Consider the following 25,285-nt stretch of genomic DNA (forward strand, 5'->3'; position numbering starts at 1 on the left):
CCTATAGATACATACTGTAAACACCCAGTAAACCCTATCCTATAGATACATACTGTATAAACCCTATCCTATAGATACATACTGTATAAACCCAGGAAACCCTATCCTATAGATACATACTGTATAAACCCTATCCTATAGATACATACTGTATAAACCCAGGAAACCCTATCCTATAGATACATACTGTAAACACCCTATCCTATAGATACATACTGTAAACACCCTATGATATAGATACATACTGTATAAACCCTATCCTATAGATACATACTGTATAAACCCTATCCTATAGATACATACTGTATAAACCCTATCCTATAGATACATACTGTAAACACCCAGTAAACCCTATCCTATAGATACATACTGTATAAACCCTATCCTAAAGATACATACTGTATAAACCCTATCCTATAGATACATACTGTATAAACCCTATCCTATAGATACATACTGTAAACACCCAGTAAACCCTATCCTATAGATACATACTGTATAAACCCTATCCTAAAGATACATACTGTATAAACCCTATCCTATAGATACATACTGTATAAACCCTATCCTATAGATACATACTGTAAACACCCTATGATATAGATACATACTGTAAACACCCAGTAAACCCTATCCTATAGATACATACTGTATAAACCCTATCCTATAGATACATACTGTATAAACCCTATCCTATAGATACATACTGTATAAACCCTATCCTATAGATACATACTGTAAACACCCAGTAAACCCTATCCTATAGATACATACTGTAAACACCCAGTAAACCCTATCCTATAGATACATACTGCATAAATCCTATCCTATAGATACATACTGTATAAACCCAGGAAACCCTATGCTATAGATACATACTGTATAAACCCAGTAAGCCCTATCCTATAGATACATACTGTATAAACCCTATCCTATAGATACATACTGTATAAACCCTATCCTATAGATACATACTGTATAAACCCTATCCTATAGATACATACTGTATAAACCCTATCCTATAGATACATACTGTATAAACCCTATCCTATAGATACATACTGTAAACACCCAGTAAACCCTATCCTATAGATACATACTGTATAAACCCTATCCTATAGATACATACTGTATAAACCCAGTAAACCCTATCCTATAGATACATACTGTATAACCCTATCCTATAGATACATACTGTATAAACCCAGTAAACCCTATCCTATAGATACATACTGTATAAACCCTATCCTATAGATACATACTGTAAACACCCTATCCTATAGATACATACTGTATAAACCCTATCCTAAAGATACATACTGTATAAACCCTATCCTATAGATACATACTGTATAAACCCTATCCTATAGATACATACTGTAAACACCCAGTAAACCCTATCCTATAGATACATACTGTATAAACCCTATCCTATAGATACATACTGTATAAACCCTATCCTATAGATACATACTGTATAAACCCTATCCTATAGATACATACTGTAAACACCCAGTAAACCCTATCCTATAGATACATACTGTATAAACCCTATCCTATAGATACATACTGTAAACACCCAGTAAACCCTATCCTATAGATACATACTGTATAAACCCTATCCTATAGATACATACTGTATAAACCCTATCCTATAGATACATACTGTATAAACCCTATCCTATAGATACATACTGTAAACACCCAGTAAACCCTATCCTATAGATACATACTGTATAAACCCTATCCTATAGATACATACTGTATAAACCCTATCCTATAGATACATACTGTTTAAACCCTATCCTATAGATACATACTGTATAAATCCTATCCTATAGATACATACTGTATAAACCCAGGAAACCCTATGCTATAGATACATACTGTATGAACCCAGTAAGCCCTATCCTATAGATACATACTGTATAAACCCTATCCTATAGATACATACTGTATAAACCCTATCCTATAGATACATACTGTAAACACCCAGTAAACCCTATCCTATAGATACATACTGTATAAACCCTATCCTATAGATACATACTGTATAAACCCAGTAAACCCTATCCTATAGATACATACTGTATAAACCCTATCCTATAGATACATACTGTATAAACCCAGTAAACCCTATCCTATAGATACATACTGTATAAACCCTATCCTATAGATACATACTGTAAACACCCTATCCTATAGATACATACTGTATAAACCCTATCCTATAGACACATACTGTATAAACCCTATCCTATAGATACATACTGTATAACCCTATCCTATAGATACATACTGTATAAACCCAGTAAACCCTATCCTTTAGATACATACTGTAAACACCCTATCCTATAGATACATACTGTATAAACCCTATCCTATAGATACATACTGTATAAACCCTATCCTATAGATACATACTGTATAAACCCTATCCTATAGATACATACTGTATAAACCCTATCCTATAGATACATACTGTAAACACCCAGTAAACCCTATCCTATAGATACATACTGTATAAACCCAGTAAACCCTATCCTATAGATACATACTGTATAAACCCAGTAAACCCTATCCTATAGATACATACTGTATAAATAGTCTTCCTTTCCTTTCCTTCCCTTCCTCTTCTGAGTTTTGTGAATTCACAAAGAACAGTGATATAGCAGGCACACACACACACACACACACACACACACACACACACACACACACACACACCCACCCACCCACCCACCCACCCACCCTTGCATATTTGATTCCCTGTCTTGTTGGTGAGGCCAGGCATTCTCTGCTTCACATGCTGAGCTCTTGATGGGGGGAACAGAATAGCACAGTGGTCATAAAACATTCACAACACACAACTTCCTTCCTGTGTGTGTGAAATGTGCCCAGTAGCTGTGTTTCTGCAGTCAGAGCAACCCTTGGGTCGACTAGTTACCTAGCTACACCATCCAAACACTTGAGACCACGCACGCACACACACACACACACACACACACACACACACACACACACACACACACACACAGTAAGTAGTATTCGCACTCCAAAATGCTGGAGTGCCGCTGCTTGGCTGGGTGTTCAGGTTATAACACTGATTAGAGAAGTCATCAACAGGAGCCTATTCACCAATCAACACGCTGAGATGAAAACCGTGTGAGTAGGGTTGATGAGAGGGGTTTAGTTTGGGGGTTCAGAGGGCAGGGTTGATGAGAGGGGTTTAGTTTGGGGGTTCAGGGGGTAGGGTTGATGAGAGGGGTTTAGTTTGGGGGTTCAGGGGAATGTGAGCAGGGTTGATGAGAGGGGTTTAGTTTGGGGGTTCAGAGGGTAGGGTTGATGAGAGGGGTTTAGTTTGGGGGTTCAGGGGGTAGGGTTGATGAGAGGGGTTTAGTTTGGGGGTTCAGGGGAATGTGAGCAGGGTTGATGAGAGGGGTTTAGTTTGGGGGTTCAGAGGGTAGGGTTGATGAGAGGGGTTTAGTTTGGGGGTTCAGGGGAATGTGAGTAGGGTTGATGAGAGGGGTTTAGTTTGGGGGTTCAGAGGGTAGGGTTGATGAGAGGGGTTTAGTTTGGGGGTTCAGGGGAATGTGAGTAGGGTTGATGAGAGGGGTTTAGTTTGGGGGTTCAGAGGGTAGGGTTGATGAGAGGGGTTTAGTTTGGGGGTTCAGGGGGTAGGGTTGATGAGAGGGGTTTAGTTTGGGGGTTCAGGGGAATGTGAGCAGGGTTGATGTGAGGGGTTTAGTTTGGGGGTTCAGGGGAATGTGAGCAGGGTTGATGTGAGGGGTTTAGTTTGGGGGTTCAGGGGAATGTGAGCAGGGTTGATGTGAGGGGTTTAGTTTGGGGGTTCAGGGGGTAGGGTTGATGAGAGGGGTTTAGTTTGGGGGTTCAGGGGAATGTGAGCAGGGTTGATGTGAGGGGTTTAGTTTGGGGGTTCAGGGGAATGTGAGCAGGGTTGATGTGAGGGGTTTAGTTTGGGGGTTCAGAGGGTAGGGTTGATGAGAGGGGTTTAGTTTGGGGGTTCAGGGGAATGTGAGCAGGGTTGATGTGAGGGGTTTAGTTTGGGGGTTCAGGGGAATGTGAGAAGGGTTGATGTGAGGGGTTTAGTTTGGGGGTTCAGGGGAATGTGAGCAGGGTTGATGTGAGGGGTTTAGTTTGGGGGTTCAGAGGGTAGGGTTGATGAGAGGGGTTTAGTTTGGGGGTTCAGGGGAATGTGAGCAGGGTTGATGAGAGGGGTTTAGTTTGGGGGTTCAGGGGAATGTGAGCAGGGTTGATGTGAGGGGTTTAGTTTGGGGGTTCAGGGGAATGTGAGCAGGGTTGATGTGAGGGGTTTAGTTTGGGGGTTCAGGGGAATGTGAGAAGGGTTGATGTGAGGGGTTTAGTTTGGGGGTTCAGGGGAATGTGAGCAGGGTTGATGTGAGGGGTTTAGTTTGGGGGTTCAGGGGAATGTGAGCAGGGTTGATGTGAGGGGTTTAGTTTGGGGGTTCAGAGGGTAGGGTTGATGAGAGGGGTTTAGTTTGGGGGTTCAGGGGAATGTGAGCAGGGTTGATGAGAGGGGTTTAGTTTGGGGGTTCAGGGGAATGTGAGAAGGGTTGATGTGAGGGGTTTAGTTTGGGGGTTCAGGGGAATGTGAGCAGGGTTGATGTGAGGGGTTTAGTTTGGGGGTTCAGAGGGTAGGGTTGATGAGAGGGGTTTAGTTTGGGGGTTCAGGGGAATGTGAGCAGGGTTGATGAGAGGGGTTTAGTTTGGGGGTTCAGGGGAATGTGAGCAGGGTTGATGTGAGGGGTTTAGTTTGGGGGTTCAGGGGAATGTGAGCAGGGTTGATGTGAGGGGTTTAGTTTGGGGGTTCAGAGGGTAGGGTTGATGAGAGGGGTTTAGTTTGGGGGTTCAGGGGAATGTGAGCAGGGTTGATGTGAGGGGTTTAGTTTGGGGGTTCAGGGGAATGTGAGAAGGGTTGATGTGAGGGGTTTAGTTTGGGGGTTCAGGGGAATGTGAGCAGGGTTGATGTGAGGGGTTTAGTTTGGGGGTTCAGGGGAATGTGAGCAGGGTTGATGTGAGGGGTTTAGTTTGGGGGTTCAGGGGAATGTGAGCAGGGTTGATGTGAGGGGTTTAGTTTGGGGGTTCAGGGGAATGTGAGCAGGGTTGATGTGAGGGGTTTAGTTTGGGGGTTCAGGGGAATGTGAGCAGGGTTGATGTGAGGGGTTTAGTTTGGGGGTTCAGAGGGTAGGGTTGATGAGAGGGGTTTAGTTTGGGGGTTCAGGGGAATGTGAGCAGGGTTGATGTGAGGGGTTTAGTTTGGGGGTTCAGGGGAATGTGAGCAGGGTTGATGTGAGGGGTTTAGTTTGGGGGTTCAGAGGGTAGGGTTGATGAGAGGGGTTTAGTTTGGGGGTTCAGGGGAATGTGAGTAGGGTTGATGTGAGGGGTTTAGTTTGGGGGTTCAGGGGAATGTGAGCAGGGTTGATGTGAGGGGTTTAGTTTGGGGGTTCAGGGGAATGTGAGCAGGGTTGATGTGAGGGGTTTAGTTTGGGGGTTCAGGGGAATGTGAGCAGGGTTGATGTGAGGGGTTTAGTTTGGGGGTTCAGGGGAATGTGAGCAGGGTTGATGTGAGGGGTTTAGTTTGGGGGTTCAGGGGAATGTGAGCAGGGTTGATGTGAGGGGTTTAGTTTGGTGGTTCAGGGAAACATGATTGGAGAGTATGTGGATAAGAGATGTGTGTGTGTGCGTGTGTGTGTGTGTGTGTCCAATTAGTGTGACAGATGGACACTCAGGATGCAGTTCACGAGGGAGGAGCTGATCTCAGATAATTATGACCGATGAGAGTGTCAGTTACCACAACCTGGCCAAGGACTCACACACACACACACAGTCTCTCTCTCACACACACACACAGTCTCTCTCTCTCACACACACACACAGTCTCTCTCTCACACACACACACAGTCTCTCTCTCTCTCACACACACACACACACACACACACACACACACACACACACACACACACACACACACACACAGTCTCTCTCTCTCACACACACACACACACACACTTTAGGAGAACATCACAACCCCCCTCTGCTCTAACAGACAACCAAAGGGCTGTCCTCTAGAGTCTGGCCCTGTGACAAATAAATACCTCCCCTAGCAGAGAGCCCAGAGAGACATATTAATGACAACCTTTAGTAGTAGAGACACTACTCAGAGAGACATATTAATGACAACCTTTAGTAGTAGAGACACTACTCAGAGAGACATATTAATGACAACCTTTAGTAGTAGAGACACTACTCAGAGAGACATATTAATGACAACCTTTAGTAGTAGAGACACAACTCAGAGAGACATATTAATGACAACCTTTAGTAGTAGAGACACTACTCAGAGAGACATATTAATGACAACCTATAGTAGTAGAGACACTACTCAGAGAGACATACTACAAAGCATATTAAAAAGTCTCTGTCTATAGGTGGTCCTATCCACAACCACAACATCCAGCATGAATGGTTGTCAATCATTGCCCAACAGATACCAAAAGCAGCTTGAAAGAAAGAAAGAAAGAAAGAAAGCAAGAGACCGAGGGAGAGAGCGAGAGAGACAGAGAGAACAAGAGAACAAGAGAGCGAGGGAGTGAGGGAGACACAGAGAACGAGAGCGAGGGAGAGAGCAAGAGAGAGACAGAGCGAGAGAACAAGAGAGCAAGGGAGCGAGGGAGAGACAGAGAGAACAAGAGAGCAAGAAAACAAGAGAGCGAGAGAACAAGAAAACAAGAGAGCGAGAGAACAAGAGAGCAAGAGATGTAAAAGAGATAATTGTTCCTACCTCCTGCCACTGCAGTCTTCTTGCCCACGGTGACAGTCACAGCTGTGGTGGCGATCACCATCCTCCCTGACGTATCTGATATAGAAATAGAGACAGCTCTCAGAACCCCAACACAGAGGTCCAGAGGGTTTGTACATGGTGAACATGGGGGACCAAAAGGGTGCAGGGTTTAGCTCCTGCCCAGCACACACCTGGCTGATACAACTAATCAGTCAGTCAAGGACTTGATAGCAACGCTTTCGGTTAGCGACAAAACCATTTGTTGATTTTATTATTAGTTGATTAGGTGTGAATAACATGTGTCGGTACTGAACCGTGCAGACCTTTGGGTCCCCAGAACCACGTTAAGAAAACAGCCAGATATTCAAACCCGTGTGTTATGTCTGAGGCCCTCCATCCATTACAGCAGGCCGGACTTTACACTAAATGATTCAAACAGGCAGATCATTTATGAACTCTGCATAAATGCCACGTTAATGTCATGCAATTCAATGTAACATGGTGTGCGACCCATGGCACCTCATTCCCTATGAGCCCCGGTCCACAGTAGTGCACTGTAAAGGGTATAGGACGCTATTTGGGATGCAACCATGACAACACTCACTCATGCAATCTATCCATTCGCTGTCAGGGAAATAACACTGTATTACCGTGATACAAACAATGTGAGTAAATCTAATTAGCCTCAATGAATGACTCTGTGACTGGTGACTCATCGTGTGTGTGTGTGTGTGTGTGTGTGTGTGTGTGTGTGTGTGTGTGTGTGTGTGTGTGTGGGTGGATCAGTGGAGGCTGCTGAGGGGAGGACGGCTCATAATAGTGGCTGGAACGGAGCGAATGGAATGTTATCAAACACTTGGAAACCATGGAAACCATGTGTCTGATGTATTTGATACCATTCCACTGATTCCGGTCCAGCCATTACCACGAGCCCAGTCCTCCCCAATTAAGGTGCCACCAACCCCCTGTGGGGTAGAGGTGCTGTGTTAACTGCTTGTAGTTGTAAATGAAGAGGGTGTCATGCCTGGTTTCCCTGGTTACAAGGCTATGTCTGCCTGCCTGCCTGCCTGCCTGCCTATCTTTCTGCCTGCCCGTCTGTCCGTCTGTCTGTCTATCTGTCTGCCTGCCCGTCTATCTGTCTGCCTGCCCGTCTATCTGTCTACCTGTCCGTCTGTCTGTCTGCCCGTCTATCTGTCTGCCTGCCTGTCTATCTGTCCGTTCATCTGTCTGCCTGCCCGTCTGCCCGTCTGTCTGTCTGTCTGCCCGCCCGGCCGTCTGTCTGTCTGCCTGCCTGCCCGTCTGTCTGTCTGTCTGCCTGCCCGTCTGTCTGCCTGCCTGCCCGTCTATCTGTCTGCCTGCCTGCCCGTCTATCTGTCTGCCCATCTATCTGTCTGTCTGTTTGTCTGCCCATCCGTCCGTCTGTCTGTCTGCCCATCCGTCCGTCTGTACTGTCTCACCGGGGGGATTGATATCAGGCTTTGAGCTGCAGGGATGTCAGTAGAGACAGACAGACACTACATGGTTGAATGTTAAGGCTCCCCAGTCCTGCTTTACAGCAGAGACAACCCACTGTCTAACACAAGTGTCTGTCTACTAGATGAAATGGTCAATTCATACTCTAAGCGATGTACTTAGAGACACATAATGAAATGTCCTTCATCTCCTCCTTGACTCCCCGTGCCCTCCCCCGCCCACATTCATCATCCCATAGACGTCAGGAGAGAAAATGGAGAGCTATATTACTGACTTCACAACAAGACCATGCAGTTCAGCTCTGCTGCTAACAGTGACACTACAGCCTACACAATGTAGAGAGGACTCGTGCAGAGAGAGAGAGAGAGAGACAGAGAGCGAGAGAGAGAGAGAGAGAGAGAGACAGAGAGTGAGAGAGACAGAGAGAGAGAGAGAGAGAGAGAGACAGAGACAGAGAGAGAAACAGAGAGAAATAGAGAGAGAGAGGCAGCGAGAGAGACAGAGAGAGAGACAGAGAGAGAGAGAGAGAGAGAGAGAGAGAGAGAGAGGAAGATGATTGGATAGAGATAAATAGAGAGACAGAAAGAGAGAGACAGAGAGAGAAAGAGAGTAGGAGAGAGGTAAAGACAGGTAGAAGCCGAGAGAGAGAGAAAAAGGAGAAAGAGAGATGAGAGAAAGAGAGAGAAGGGACTGTGAGACATGCCGGTAGGGGAGCCAGGTAGAGACGGGCTGTTTAATTGAAATACCCTCCTCGTCCTCCTGCGCAAGGTCATCCGGGCTGGAGGTGGCGCTGTGGTCCTCCTCATAGTCCCTGAACACATCTGATGAGGACACCATGCAGGACTCTTTCAGAGGCCACCACATCACACAACTACACTGGGGGACATTATGGTCTCTGAACACATCTGATGAGGACACCAGACTAGGACTCTTTCAGAGGCCACCACATCACATAACTACACTGGGGGACATTATGGTCTCTGAACACATCTGATGAGGACACCAGACCAGGACTCTTTCAGTGGCCTCACAGGGACACGGCAGAGACCACCACGTTAAAAGTCCTTTAATAGAGTTGACTGTCTATACCCTCATACCATGGGTAATGTCCTACCAACATACTAAGATCCCCAACCGACACTTTCACAAAGAAGGATTTACATGTGATGATGGTGATTAGGGCTGTGACCAACCTACACATACACCCTGCCGTCACACCAGACAGAATAGATGTTACATCTCCCTGTACTGTTGTGCTTTAGTCCCAGACTGTCTGTCTGTGTTAGGTGCTTATTGTTCTGTTACAAGACAATCACAAACAGGAAAGCTATTGATCGTGTCTGGGTTTATAAAAATGGAAATTCACCACAGCCACTAAGGTAGCTGCTGAATAATGTTTAGAGAGTAAATATGGATCCCAAATGCTACCCTATTCCCTATGGGTCTCTGTGAACCCTGGACAAAAGTAGTGCACTACATGGGGAATAGGGTGCCACTCGGGACACTGGCTAGATAAAGGGGCTCGCTGTCTGTCGCTGCTGCCGGTTGCTAGGCATGGGGTTGCCATGGCGACTGTATCTGCGTGGGAGCAGAGAGAAAGTAGTCCCTACCTTTGGTGTATCTATTCAGTTTATTTAAACTCCACAAGGACATTGTATTAGGTGGTTATTGTACTTTGACAAGACAATCACAAACCGGACAGCTATTGATCCTCTGTAGCTCAGTTGGTAGAGCATGGCGTTTTCATCCTTTTGGATAAAAGTCTTCGCTTAATGGCATTTATTGATTAACTGGCCAACTTGCCCTGGCGACAGAGTGGGAGAACAGAGAGAAAGTAGTCCCTACCTCTGAAAGTAGAAAGTAGTCCCTACCTCTGAAAGTAGAAAGTAGTCCCTACCTCTGAAAGTAGAAAGTAGTTCCTACTCCTGGTGTAACTGTTCAGTTGTTGTCCCAGACTCCATATGGGTATAAATAAGGTGGTTATTGTACTGTTACAAGACAATCACAACAGTGTGTGGTGGAGCAGAGAGAAAGTAGTCCCTACCTCTGGTGTCCTCCTTGGGGATGTAGTACAGGAACTTGCCGGCGGGGTACTCTGCAGCGCGGCGATACCACACGGGGAAGTGGTCCATCGTAAAGATGTTCTCCTTGTCCGACGGAGACAGGAATTTCCTGTGAGGGGTCAGAATTGGGTGTAACACCGATACAAATTATTACTTATTGATTTAAGTAATCAATCAAATATATAAAAAAACATTTATGAGCATTTGTAAACATCTATAAGCGTTTAAAAGTCTTTTTAGTGAAAGCTTTCATAAAGTGTTGCCAAAATGTTGAAATCAAGAAGCCAGTGCAGAGCGAGGAAGGCAGGCTGGGATCTACAGGATTATAATCTACTGTCTTGGTCCTAGTTAAAATGACCTGCAGGATTATTATCTACTGTCTTGGTCCTAGTTAAAATGACCTACAGGATTATAATCTACTGTCTTGGTCCTAGTTAAAATGATCTACAGGATTATAATCTACTGTCTTGGTCCTAGTTAAAATGACCTGCAGGATTATAATCTACTGTCTTGGTCCTAGTTAAAATGATCTACAGGATTATAATCTACTGTCTTGGTCCTAGTTAAAATGACCTGCAGGATTATAATCTACTGTCTTGGTCCTAGTTAAAATGATCTACAGGATTATAATCTACTGTCTTGGTCCTAGTTAAAATGATCTACAGGATTATAATCTACTGTCTTGGTCCTAGTTAAAATGACCTACAGGATTCTAATCTGTTTTGGTCCTAGTTAAAATGACCTACAGGATTATAATCTACTGTCTTGGTCCTAGTTAAAATGATCAACAGGATTATAATCTACTGTCTCTGTATTAGTTAAAAGCTTTAACTAAACCAAAGTAGATAATTTTAAGATTGTTCTATACATTAGTTGGGGTCTATATAAACTTTAATATGAAGACTTAAACCTGGCATGAAAGACCATCCTTATAGCTGTACCCCAAACATTTTGACTATATTAGCCCACGCAGGGCTAATATAGTCAAAATGTTTGGGGTAAATTGAGCCAATGATTGAGCCAATGGCAAGTTGAGCAAATTGAAGGGTTTTCTTGCCGTGTGTAATGCAAGGCATTATCGCTGGGATGGGATCTACAGGATTATAATCTACTGTCTTGGTCCTAGTTAAAATGATCTACAGGATTATAATCTACTGTCTTGGTCCTAGTTAAAATGATCTACAGGATTATAATCTACTGTCTTGGTCCTAGTTAAAAGCTTTGCTTCTGCAAGGGATAGAGATGCAGAAGCCGGTCCATTGAAGCTTGCTTTTTGCAACGAAAATAAACCTTTAAGACCAAAATGAACCAAAATCAGGTCATTTTCTGTCATGTACTGACTTGGAGAAGACCTTTGGTCTGGAAACACAGGAGTTGGGAGGGTCACAGGTCACAAGAAGGGGTGAGGGGTACATGGTAAAATACAGAGAGTTAGCCAGATTCAGAAAGCAACCATGTCAGAAGAACAATTGTTGTTGAAGCAGTGTGTAGAGGGGAGAGTGGGGTAAATTGAGCCAAAGGGGTAAATTGAGCCAAATGGGTAAATTGAGCCAAAGGGGTAAATTGATCCATGTGGTAAATTGAGCCAAAGGGGTATATTGAGCCAAAGGGGTAAATTGAGCCAAATGGGTAAATTGAGCTAAAGGGGTAAATTGAGCCAAAAGGGTAAATTGAGCCACCCTTGTTTCTAGGAAACAATACACCACATTAATAATTTAACCAAATATTTAGGAAGAGGTCTTCATTTCATGGAGTCAGTGAAGGAAGAAACCACATGGGAAAAGGGGTAAGGAAGTTACAGTAGGTAAAAAAAAACAGACTTTCCCCAAGTCAAATGAATGTGTTGTTATACAGTAGGTTTCATAATGCTGGTATCTAAAACTAAGTAGATCGTTTTAGGATTGTTCTATGCATCAGTGGGGGTCTATATCAGCTTCAATAGGAGGTCCTGAACCTGACATGAAAGGTCATCATTGTAGCTGTGTGGGCTAATATAGTCAAAAGGTTTGCCTTGGGGTAAATTGAGCCAATGGCCATGAGGTAAATTGAGCCAATGGCCATGAGGTAAGTTGAGCCAATGGCCATGAGGTAAGTTGAGCCAATGGCCATGAGGTAAGTTGAGCCAATGGCCATGAGGTAAGTTGAGCCAATGGCCATGAGGTAAGTTGAGCCAATGGCCATGAGGTAAGTTGAGCCAATGGCCATGAGGTAAATTGAGCCAATGACCATGGGGTAAATTGAGCCAATGGCCATGAGGTAAATTGAGCCAATGGCCATGAGGTAAATTGAGCCAATGGCCATGAGGTAAATTGAGCCAATGGCCATGAGGTAAATTGAGCCAATGGCCATGAGGTAAATTGAGCCAATGGCCATGAGGTAAATTGAGCCAATGGCCATGAGGTAAATTGAGCCAATGGCCATGAGGTAAGTTGAGCCAATGGCCATGAGGTAAATTGAGCCAATGGCCATGAGGTAAATTGAGCCAATGGCCATGAGGTAAATTGAGCCAATGGCCATGAGGTAAATTGAGCCAATGGCCATGAGGTAAGTTGAGCCAATGGCCATGAGGTAAGTTGAGCCAATGGCCATGAGGTAAATTGAGCCAATGGCCATGAGGTAAATTGAGCCAATGGCCATGAGGTAAATTGAGCCAATGGCCATGAGGTAAGTTGAGCCAATGGCCATGAGGTAAGTTGAGCCAATGGCCATGAGGTAAATTGAGCCAATGGCCATGAGGTAAATTGAGCCAATGGCCATGAGGTAAATTGAGCCAATGGCCATGAGGTAAGTTGAGCCAATGGCCATGAGGTAAATTGAGCCAATGGCCATGAGGTAAATTGAGCCAATGGCCATGAGGTAAATTGAGCCAATGGCCATGAGGTAAGTTGAGCCAATGGCCATGAGGTAAATTGAGCCAATGGCCATGAGGTAAATTGAGCCAATGGCCATGAGGTAAATTGAGCCAATGGCCATGAGGTAAGTTGAGCCAATGGCCATGAGGTAAATTGAGCCAATGGCCATGAGGTAAATTGAGCCAATGGCCATGAGGTAAATTGAGCCAATGGCCATGAGGTAAGTTGAGCCAATGGCCATGAGGTAAATTGAGCCAATGGCCATGAGGTAAGTTGAGCCAATGGCCATGAGGTAAATTGAGCCAATGGCCATGAGGTAAGTTGAGCCAATGGCCATGAGGTAAGTTGAGCCAATGTAAGTGTTTTCTTCCCAGGCGTAATGCAAGGTACTATCTCTGGGATATGAGGTAACAACAGGGCCTGGGTTAAAAGTGATTACAAATCACAAAGTGTTTGTTAGGTATGAAGCCTGTGTTAAAAGTGATTACAAATCACAAAGTGTTTGTTAGGTATGAAGCCTGTGTTAAAAGTGATTACAAATCACAAAGTGTTTGTTAGGTATGAAGCCTGTGTTAAAAGAGCCATAAAAAGACCCCCCAAAAAAAGCAATTGTGACGAATTGTGTTTAAGAAATAAAGATAAGACATGGTTTTAAAATGGTAGTGGTAATATTCTGTACAGACATTTGTAGGTGGCTTAATTTACCCTGTCCTGCAGACAAGATATGTTTACTGTAACTTTACTTTCCTATGACAGAGTGATGCTGAATGTAAAGAATGTCTCATCTTACCCCACTCTCCTCTACTGTATTGGACAACCTAGATGCCCTGACCAGAGGAGGCTGCTGAGGGGAGGACGACTCATAATAATGGCTGGAAGGAGCGAATGGAATGGCCTCAAACACATGGAAACCGTGTGATTGATATATGTGATACCATTCCACTAATGTCGCTCCAGCCAGTACCACAAGCCTGTCCTCCCCAATTAAGGTTCCACCAACCGCCAGTGGACCCGGCAGTACCTTCATCACCCACTAGAGGGCCATGATAGTCCACAGGAGCATATTTCTGAATGTAATATCAATTCAAGGGGCTATAGGTAATATCAATTCAAGGGGTAATATCTCCACAAAAGAAACAACACAAACACGTCCCTCAGCAATAAGAGCAATAACCCGGCCATCCCTGTCCACCATCCCTGTCCACCATCCCTGTCCACCATCCCTGTCCACCATCCCTGTCCACCATCCCTGTCCACCATCCCTGTCCACCATCCCTGTCCACCATCCCTGTCCACCAGCGCTGTAAGAGGGACTCTCCATTTTGCAGAGTCGGCAAGTACGTTTTCAAAACAAATTTCAAATCAAACGGATGGGTCCCAAATGCTACTCTAATCCATATATAATACACTACCTCAACCAGAGTCCATATATAATACACTACCTCAACCAGTGTCCATATATAATACACTACTTCTAAACCAGAGTCCATATATAATACACTACCTCTAAACCAGAGTCCATATATAATACACTACCTCTAAACCAGAGTCCATATATAATACACTACTTCTAAACCAGAGTCCATAGGACCTTTATAATACACTACTTCTAAACCAGAGTCCATAGGGCCTACATAATACACTACCTCTAAACCAGAGTCCATAGGGCCTATATAATACACTACCTCTAAACCAGAGTCCATAGGGCCTATATAATACACTACTTCTAAACCAGAGTCCATAGGACCTTTATAATACACTACTTCTAAACCAGAGTCCATAGGGCCTACATAATACACTACCTCTAAACCAGAGTCCATATATAATACACTACTTCTAAACCAGAGTCCATAGGACCTTTATAATACACTACCTCTAAACCAGAGTCTATAGGGCCTATATAATACACTACCTCTAAACCAGAGTCCATATATAATACACTACCTCTAAACCAGAGTCCATATATAATACACTACCTCTAAACCAGAGTCCATATATAATACACTACCTCTAAACCAGAGTCCATATATAATACACTACCTCTAAACCAGAGTCCATATATAATACACTACTTCTAAACCAGAGTCCATATATAATACACTACCTCTAAACCAGAGTCTATAGGGCCTATATAATACACTACCTCTAAACCAGAGTCCATATATAATTCACTACCTCTAAACCAGAGTCCATATATAATACACTACCTCTAAACCAGAGTCTATAGGGCCTATATAATACATTACCTCTAAACCAGAGTCCATATATAATACACTACCTCTAAACCAGAGTCCATATATAATACACTACCTCTAAACCAGAGTCCATATATAATACACTACCTCTAAACCAGAGTCCATATATAATACACTACCTCTAAACCAGAGTCCATAGGGCCTATATAATACACTACCTCTAAACCAGAGTCTATAGGGCCTATATAATACACTACTTCTAAACCAGAGTCCATATATAATACACTACCTCTAAACCAGAGTCTATAGGGCCTATATAATACACTACCTCTAAACCAGAGTCCATATATAATTCACTACCTCTAAACCAGAGTCCATAGGGCCTATATAATACACTACCTCTAAACCAGAGTCCATAGGGCCTATATAATAAACTACCTCTAAACCAGAGTCCATATATCATACACTACCTCTAAACCAGAGTCCATAGGGCCTATATAATACACTACCTCTAAACCAGACTCCATATATAATACACTACTTCTAAACCAGAGTCCATATATAATACACTACCTCTAAACCAGAGTCTATAGGGCCTATATAATACACTACCTCTAAACCAGAGTCCATAGGGCCTTTATAATACACTACTTCTAAACCAGAGTCCATATATAATACACTACCTCTAAACCAGAGTCCATAGGGCCTATATAATACACTACCTCTAAACCAGAGTCCATAGGGCCTTTATAATACACTACTTCTAAACCAGAGTCCATATATAATACACTACCTCTAAACCAGAGTCCATAGGGCCTATATAATACACTACCTCTAAACCAGAGTCCATATATAATACACTACTTCTAAACCAGAGTCCATATATAATACACTACCTCTAAACCAGAGTCTATAGGGCCTATATAATACACTACTTCTAAACCAGAGTCCATGTATAATACACTACCTCTAAACCAGAGTCTATAGGGCCTATATAATACACTACCTCTAAACCAGAGTCCATAGGGCCTATATAATACACTACCTCTAAACCAGAGTCCATATATAATACACTACCTCTAAACCAGAGTCCATATATAATACACTACTTCTAAACCAGAGTCCATATATAATACACTACCTCTAAACCAGAGTCCATAGGGCCTATATAATACACTACCTCTAAACCAGAGTCCATATATAATACACTACCTCTAAACCAGAGTCCATAGGACCTATATAATACACTACCTCTAAACCAGAGTCCATATATAATACACTACCTCTAAACCAGAGTCCATAGGGCCTTTATAATACACTACCTCTAAACCAGAGTCCATAGGACCTATATAATACACTACCTCTAAACCAGAGTCCATATATAATACACTACCTCTAAACCAGAGTCCATAGGGCCTATATAATACACTACCTCTAAACCAGAGTCCATATATAATACACTACCTCTAAACCAGAGTCCATAGGGCCTATATAATACACTACCTCTAAACCAGAGTCCATATATAATACACTACCTCTAAACCAGAGTCCATATATAATACAATACTTCTAAACCAGAGTCCATATATAATACACTACCTCTAAACCAGAGTCCATAGGGCCTATATAATACACTACCTCTAAACCAGAGTCCATAGGGCCTTTATAATACACTACCTCTAAACCAGAGTCCATATATAATACACTACCTCTAAACCAGAGTCCATAGGGCCTATATAATACACTACCTCTAAACCAGAGTCCATATATAATACACTACCTCTAAACCAGAGTCCATATATAATACACTACTTCTAAACCAGAGTCCATATATAATACACTACCTCTAAACCAGAGTCCATAGGGCCTATATAATACACTACCTCTAAACCAGAGTCCATAGGGCCTATATAATACACTACCTCTAAACCAGAGTCCATATATAATACACTACCTCTAAACCAGAGTCCATAGGGCCTATATAATACACTACCTCTAAACCAGAGTCCATAGGGCCCGGTCAAAAGTACTGCCCATATGGAATAGGGTAGCGTCTGGGACTCAGTCAGTCTCCAGGCTGATATCTTCATACCCATCAAACACAGAGCCTCCTAATGGACCCTGTAGACACTCTAGACATACACCTGTTAAGGTCAACAAAGAGCTGCTGGCCCACAACTCCCCCTCACAGAGGAGAATTACACAATGAGTAACGGGAGCAATCAGATGACTGATAGCTAGTGGGATTATGTTGCGGTGTCAGTCACTCTGAGCCTAAACCCTGCCTGGCAAGAGGGCACTGCCAGGGAAGAGTCCTGAAGAGCCCTAACAAGGACAGTTACTGGAGAGATAAGAGTCTCTCTGAGAGTAGAGTAGGCTATAGAAAGACTAGTCAGTTTCTACAGACAGACTGAATAACAGAGTAAATCTCCTTTTGGCAGGTAGTGGTTTATAGCCATCCTGCTACAGTCATGGTATCTTCTGACTGTTATACTGTACAAAGGACTCACTCACTCACCCACCCACCAACTCACTCACTCACTCACCAACTCACTCACTCACCAACTCACCCACCAACTCACTCATCCACCCACACACCCACCCACCAACTCACTCACCAACTCACTCACCCACCAACTCACCCACCCACCAACTCACCCACCCACCAACTCACCCACCCACCAACTCACCCACCCACCAACTCACCCACCCACCCACCCACCCACTCACTCACTCACTCACTCACTCACTCACTCACCAACTCACCAACCCACCAACTCACTCACCAACTCACCCACCCACCAACTCACCCACCCACCAACTCACTCACCCACTCACCCACCCACCAACTCACTCACCAACTCACCCACCCATAATAAATGTAGCCACCTATGTACAGCAGAGACAACCCAGTAAAACAACAGATGACAACCCAGTGTGTTTCAGTACTGTAGGCCTGACTTACTTGGCAACACGTTTCTCAATGCCCACGTATCTGGTGACCCTCATCAGACCAGACCGGGTGCCCAGGAACGCAGTCTCCACCCCCTCGTCCATGCTGAACACACAGAGGAGAGACAAGGAGGGGCAGTAACACTACAGCTGATAACCAGACATACATTCAAATCTAAACAAGGATGTAGAACATGTATCAACAGATAATAAATATGGGATATATTGGCAACATGGTATGTTACAGCACTGTTACAAACCCAGATGGAGTATAGTAGTCTGGTAGTATAGTAGTCTGGTATGTTACAGCACTGTTACCAACCCAGATGGAGTATAGTAGTCTGGTAGTATAGTAGTATGGTATGTTACAGCACTGTTACCAACCCAGATGGATAGAACATCATGTCTGTCTGTAGTATGGTAGTATGGTAGTGTGGTAGTATGGTAGTGTGGTAGTATAGTAGTATGGTAGGGTGGTAGTGTGGTAGTATGGTATGTTATAACAATGTTACCAACCCAGATGGATAGAACATCATGTCTGTCTGTAGTATGGTAGTATGGTAGTGTGGTAGTGTGGTAGGGTGGTAGTGTGGTAGTATGGTAGTATGGTAGTGTGGTAGTATAGTAGTGTGGTAGTGTAGTAGTGTGGTAGTGTGGTAGTATGGTAGTATGGTATGTTACAGCATTGTTACCAACCCAGATGGATAGAACATCATGGCTGTCTGGTAGGACTCTCCTTGTGACCACAGAGAGTGCTGGTACTGTGCAAGTGTAGTGTAGTAGTGTGGTAGTGTGGTAGTGTGGTAGTGTAGTAGTGTAGTAGTATAGTAGTGTAGTAGTGTTGTGTAGTAGTATGGTAGTGTGGTAGTGTAGTAGTGTAGTAGTGTGGTAGTGTGGTAGTGTTGTATAGTTGTATAGTAGTGTAGTAGTGTGGTAGTGTGGTAGTATAGTTGTATAGTTGTATAGTAGTGTAGTAGTGTGGTAGTGTGGTAGTATAGTTGTATAGTTGTATAGTAGTGTAGTAGTATGGTAGTGTGGTAGTGTGGTAGTGTGGTAGTGTAGTAGTATAGTTGTATCGTTGTATAGTTGTATAGTAGTGTAGTAGTGTGGTAGTGTGGTAGTATAGCTGTATAGTAGTGTAGTAGTGTAGTAGTATAGTAGTATGGTAGTGTAGTCGTGTAGTAGTATGGTAGTGTAGTAGTATAGTTGTATAGTTGTATAGTAGTGTAGTAGTGTGGTAGTGTAGTAGTATAGTTGTATAGTTGTATAGTAGTGTAGTAGTGTAGTAGTATAGTTGTATAGTTGTATAGTAGTGTAGTAGTGTGGTAGTGTAGTAGTATAGTTGTATAGTTGTATAGTAGTGTAGTAGTGTGGTAGTGTGGTAGTGTGGTAGTGTGGTAGTGTGGTAGTGTTGTGTAGTAGTATGGTAGTGTGGTAGTGTTGTAGTATAGTAGTGTAGTAGTGTAGTAGTGTGGTAGTGTGGTAGTGTAGTAGTATAGTTGTATAGTAGTGTAGTAGTGTGGTAGTGTGGTAGTGTGGTAGTGTGGTAGTATAGTTGTATAGTAGTGTAGTAGTGTGGTAGTGTGGTAGTGGTGTATAGTTGTATAGTTGTATAGTTGTATAGTAGTGTAGTAGTGTAGTAGTGTGGTAGTGTAGTAGTGTTGTGTAGTAGTATGGTAGTGTGGTAGTGTTGTAGTATAGTAGTGTAGTAGTGTAGTAGTGTGGTAGTGTGGTAGTGTAGTAGTATAGTTGTATAGTTGTATAGTAGTGTAGTAGTGTGGTAGTGTGGTAGTGTGGTAGTGTAGTAGTGTTGTGTAGTAGTATGGTAGTGTGGTAGTGTTGTAGTATAGTAGTGTAGTAGTGTTGTGTAGTAGTGTGGTAGTGTAGTAGTATGGTAGTGTGGTAGTGTAGTAGTGTAGTAGTATAGTAGTGTGGTAGTGTAGTAGTGTGGTAGTGTAGTAGTGTAGTAGTGTAGTAGTATGGTTGTGTAGTAGTATGGTAGTATGGTAGTGTGGTAGTGTTGTAGTATAGTAGTGTAGTAGTATAGTAGTGTAGTAGTGTGGTAGTGTAGTAGTCTAGTAGTGTGGTAGTGTGGTAGTGTAGTAGTATAGTAGTGTGGTAGTGTTGTAGTATAGTAGTGTAGTAGTGTTGTGTAGTAGTGTGGTAGTGTAGTAGTATGGTAGGGTAGTAGTATGGTAGTATGGTAGTGTGGTAGTGTTGTAGTATAGTAGTGTAGTAGTGTTGTGTAGTAGTGTGGTAGTGTAGTAGTATGGTAGTGTAGTAGTGTAGTAGTGTAGTAGTATAGTAGTATGGTAGTGTGGTAGTGTTGTAGTATAGTAGTGTAGTAGTGTTGTGTAGTAGTGTGGTAGTGTAGTAGTATGGTAGTGTAGTAGTGTAGTAGTATAGTAGTGTAGTAGTGTGGTAGTGTAGTAGTCTAGTAGTGTGGTAGTGTGGTAGTGTAGTAGTATAGTAGTGTGGTAGTGTAGTAGTATGGTAGGGTAGTAGTATGGTAGCGTGGTAGTGTGGTAGTGTAGTAGTATAGTAGTGTAGTAGTGTTGTGTAGTAGTATGGTAGTATGGTAGTAGAGTAGTGTGGTAGTGTAGTAGTATGGTAGTATGGTAGTGTGGTAGTGTAGTAGTATGGCAGTGTAGTAGTGTGATAGTGTGGTAGTCTGGTAGTATAGTAGTATGGTAGTGTGGTAGTGTAGTAGTGTGGTAGTATGGTAGTATAGTAGTATGGTAGTGTAGTAGTATGGTAGTATGGTAGTGTGGTAGTGTGGTAGTGTAGTAGTGTTGTAGTATGGTAGTGTGGTAGTGTAGTAGTATGGTAGTGTAGTAGTGTGGTAGTGTGGTAGTATGGTAGTATGGTAGTATAGCAGTGTAGTAGTATGGTAGTGCGGTAGTGTAGTAGTGTGGTGGTGTGGTAGTGTAGCAGTGTAGTAGTATAGTAGTACCGTAGTGTAGTAGTATGGTAGTGTAGTAGTATAGTAGTGTAGTAGTATGGTAGTGTAGTAGTATAGTAGTGTAGTAGTATAGTAGTACAGTAGTATAGTAGTATAGTAGTGTAGTAGTGTAGTGGTGTGGTAGTGTAGACATGTAGTAGTATAGCCGTGTAGTAGTGTAGTGGTGTGGTAGTGTAGTAGTGTAGTAGTATAGTAGTACAGTAGTACAGTAGTATAGTAGTGCAGTAGTACATTAGTATAGTAGTATTGTAGTACAGTAGTATAGTAGTATAGTAGTATAGTAGTACAGTAGTACAGTAGTATCGTAGTGTAGTAGTGTAGTAGTGTAGTGGTGTGGTAGTGTAGACGTGTAATAGTATAGCCGTGTAGTAGTGTAGTGGTGTGGTAGTGTAGTAGTGTAGTAGTATAGTAGTACAGTAGTACAGTAGTATAGTAGTACAGTAGTATCGTAGTGTAGTAGTGTAGTAGTATAGTGGTGTAGTAGTATAGCAGTGTAGTAGTGTGGTAGTGTACTAGTGTGGTATTGTATTATCCATGGTAATTACCCAGATGGGTTGAGCATCAATGCTGTCCAGTAAGCCTCCATGGGGGCTGTGACCACAGCATCAAACAGAGTCTGTCTCAACAGTTCCTCATCACCTATAGACCATGAATGAGATTCCTGTTAAAGGTCAATCTAAGGCTCTTTTCTGAAATGACGTTTTAATATCTGAATGTACTGTGGGTGGCTCACACTCCAGATCAGGTTCCTTCCCTGTGAGGTATCGAAACACAGCCTGGAGCTGGGTCAGCTTGCGGTGGTGAGGGTCAATGTCTGTCTCACAGTAGGTCCTGGAGACACACACACACACACACACACACACACACACACACACACACACACACACACACACACACACACACACACCAGTAATAGTGTACCAGTCAGGTCATAGCTTGCTGGTGAGTGAAAGAATAGGGAGAGAAACTGATCACTCAGACACTCACCACTCATTTGCGATGGAAACATCTGGCTGCATCAGGTCATTGAGACCTGTGGATGAAAACACCCTGGTTTAGTAGTTATACTGCAGAGGCCTGTGGATGGACACAAGTTATAACACCCTGGTTTAGTAGTTATACTGCAGAGGCCTGTGGATCGACAAGTTATACCACCCTGGTTTAGTAGTTATACTGCAGAGGCCTGTGGATGAAAACACCCTGGTTTAGTAGTTATACTGCAGAGGCCTGTGGATGGACACAAGTTATAACACCCTGGTTTAGTAGTTATACTGCAGAGGCCTGTGGATGGACACAAGTTATAACACCCTGGTTTAGTAGTTATACTGCAGAGGCCTGTGGATGGACACAAGTTATAACACCCTGGTTTAGTAGTTATACTGCAGAGGCCTGTAGATGAAAACACCCTGGTTTAGTAGTTATACTGCAGAGGCCTGTGGATGAAAACACCCTGGTTTAGTAGTTATACTGCAGAGGCCTGTGGATGAAAACACCCTGGTTTAGTAGTTATACTGCAGTGTTTGTTGTTCAAGACAGACGACTTACCTTCCCTAACAGACACGTTCCCTATGAAGATGTATTCACCGTGCCCTCTGGTCAGCACCATGCCAAGACTGTAGAGACACACACATTACACGTTGACACAGTTTCCATTGTTTTTTTTCCACATTATAACTGTTTATGAGACGTCTACATAGAAGAAGAATGTTACGCTGTCCGTGTTGATTGGACCAACCTGAACGGCGTCTCGTTGATGGTTGTGTAGAAGTAGTCATTCTTCAGGAACATGACTCTTCTCTGGTAGGGGAATAAACAGCTCTTAAAGGTGGTAGTAGGCTCTATGTAATGTCACCTTGTACTGGGTCTACTGCTGTGTTAATAACTATGTAATGTCACCTTGTACTGGGACTACTGCTGTGTTAATAACTATGTAATGGCACCTTGTACTGGGACTACTGCTGTGTTAATAACTATGTAATGTCACCTTGTACTGGGACTACTGCTGTGTTAATAACTATGTAATGTCACCTTGTACTGGGACTACTGCTGTGTTAATAACTATGTAATGTCACCTTGTACTGGGACTACTGCTGTGTTAATAACTATGTAATGTCACCTTGTACTGGGACTACTGCTGTGTTAATAACTATGTAATGTCACCTTGTACTGGGACTACTGCTGTGTTAATAACTATGTAATGTCACCTTGTACTGGGACTACTGCTATGTTAATAACTATGTAATGTCACCTTGTACTGGGTCTACTGCTGTGTTAATAATAACTATGTAATGTCACCTTGTACTGGGACTACTGCTGTGTTAATAACTATGTAATGTCACCTTGTACTGGGACTACTGCTGTGTTAATAACTATGTAATGTCACCTTGTACTGGGACTACTGCTGTGTTAATAACTATGTAATGTCACCTTGTACTGGGACTACTGCTGTGTTAATAACTATGTAATGTCACCTTGTACTGGGACTACTGCTGTGTTAATAACTATGTAATGTCACCTTGTACTGGGACTACTGCTGTGTTAATAACTATGTAATGTCACCTTGTACTGGGACTACTGCTGTGTTAATAACTATGTAATGTCACCTTGTACTGGGACTACTGCTGTGTTAATAACTATGTAATGTCACCTTGTACTGGGACTACTGCTGTGTTAATAACTCTGTAATGTCACCTTGTACTGGGACTACTGCTGTGTTAATAACTATGTAATGTCACCTTGTACTGGGACTACTGCTGTGTTAATAACTATGTAATGTCACCTTGTACTGGGTCTACTGCTGTGTTAATAACTATGTAATGTCACTTTGTACTGGGACTACTGCTGTGTTAATAACTATGTAATGTCACCTTGTACTGGGACTACTGCTGTGTTAATAACTATGTAATGTCACCTTGTACTGGGACTACTGCTGTGTTAATAACTATGTAATGTCACCTTGTACTGGGACTACTGCTGTGTTAATAACTATGTAATGTCACCTTGTACTGGGACTACTGCTGTGTTAATAACTATGTAATGTCACCTTGTACTGGGACTACTGCTGTGTTAATAACTATGTAATGTCACCTTGTACTGGGACTACTGCTGTGTTAATAACTATGTAATGTCACCTTGTACTGGGTCTACTGCTGTGTTAATAATAACTACAGGATGTAATGTCACCTTGTACTGGGTCTACTGCTGTGTTAATAATAACTATGTAATGTCACCTTGTACTGGGACTACTGCTGTGTTAATAACTATGTAATGTCACCTTGTACTGGGACTACTGCTGTGTTAATAACTATGTAATGTCACCTTGTACTGGGACTACTGCTGTGTTAATAACTATGTAATGTCACCTTGTACTGGGACTACTGCTGTGTTAATAACTATGTAATGTCACCTTGTACTGGGACTACTGCTGTGTTAATAACTATGTAATGTCACCTTGTACTGGGACTACTGCTGTGTTAATAACTATGTAATGTCACCTTGTACTGGGACTACTGCTGTGTTAATAACTATGTAATGTCACCTTGTACTGGGACTACTGCTGTGTTAATAACTATGTAATGTCACCTTGTACTGGGTCTACTGCTGTGTTAATAACTATGTAATGTCACCTTGTACTGGGACTACTGCTGTGTTAATAACTATGTAATGTCACCTTGTACTGGGACTACTGCTGTGTTAATAATAACTATGTAATGTCACCTTGTACTGGGACTACTGCTGTGTTAATAACTATGTAATGTCACCTTGTACTGGGACTACTGCTGTGTTAATAACTATGTAATGTCACCTTGTACTGGGACTACTGCTGTGTTAATAACTATGTAATGTCACCTTGTACTGGGACTACTGCTGTGTTAATAACTATGTAATGTCACCTTGTACTGGGACTACTGCTGTGTTAATAACTATGTAATGTCACCTTGTACTGGGTCTACTGCTGTGTTAAT

The 25,285-nt window shown here is 42.8% G+C and overlaps 1 protein-coding gene across 1 annotated transcript in view; it reads right to left on the bottom strand.

Moving 5' to 3' along the window:
* Window positions 1-25,285, bottom strand: part of cacna2d4a (calcium channel, voltage-dependent, alpha 2/delta subunit 4a) — a 199,640-nt gene that overhangs the window by 129,266 nt on the left and 45,089 nt on the right. The window contains exons 16-23 of the mRNA XM_036958447.1: window positions 23,056-23,117; window positions 22,866-22,933; window positions 22,308-22,353; window positions 22,054-22,151; window positions 21,866-21,959; window positions 18,372-18,464; window positions 10,341-10,468; window positions 6,824-6,898 (exon numbers count right to left, since the gene is read on the bottom strand). Coding sequence (XP_036814342.1) covers window positions 6,824-6,898; window positions 10,341-10,468; window positions 18,372-18,464; window positions 21,866-21,959; window positions 22,054-22,151; window positions 22,308-22,353; window positions 22,866-22,933; window positions 23,056-23,117 — 664 coding nt within the window. The remainder of the gene's footprint in view (window positions 1-6,823; window positions 6,899-10,340; window positions 10,469-18,371; window positions 18,465-21,865; window positions 21,960-22,053; window positions 22,152-22,307; window positions 22,354-22,865; window positions 22,934-23,055; window positions 23,118-25,285) is intronic.

Source organism: Oncorhynchus mykiss, chromosome 21 (genome assembly GCF_013265735.2).
Source record: "Oncorhynchus mykiss isolate Arlee chromosome 21, USDA_OmykA_1.1, whole genome shotgun sequence".
Classification (NCBI taxonomy): domain Eukaryota; kingdom Metazoa; phylum Chordata; class Actinopteri; order Salmoniformes; family Salmonidae; genus Oncorhynchus; species Oncorhynchus mykiss.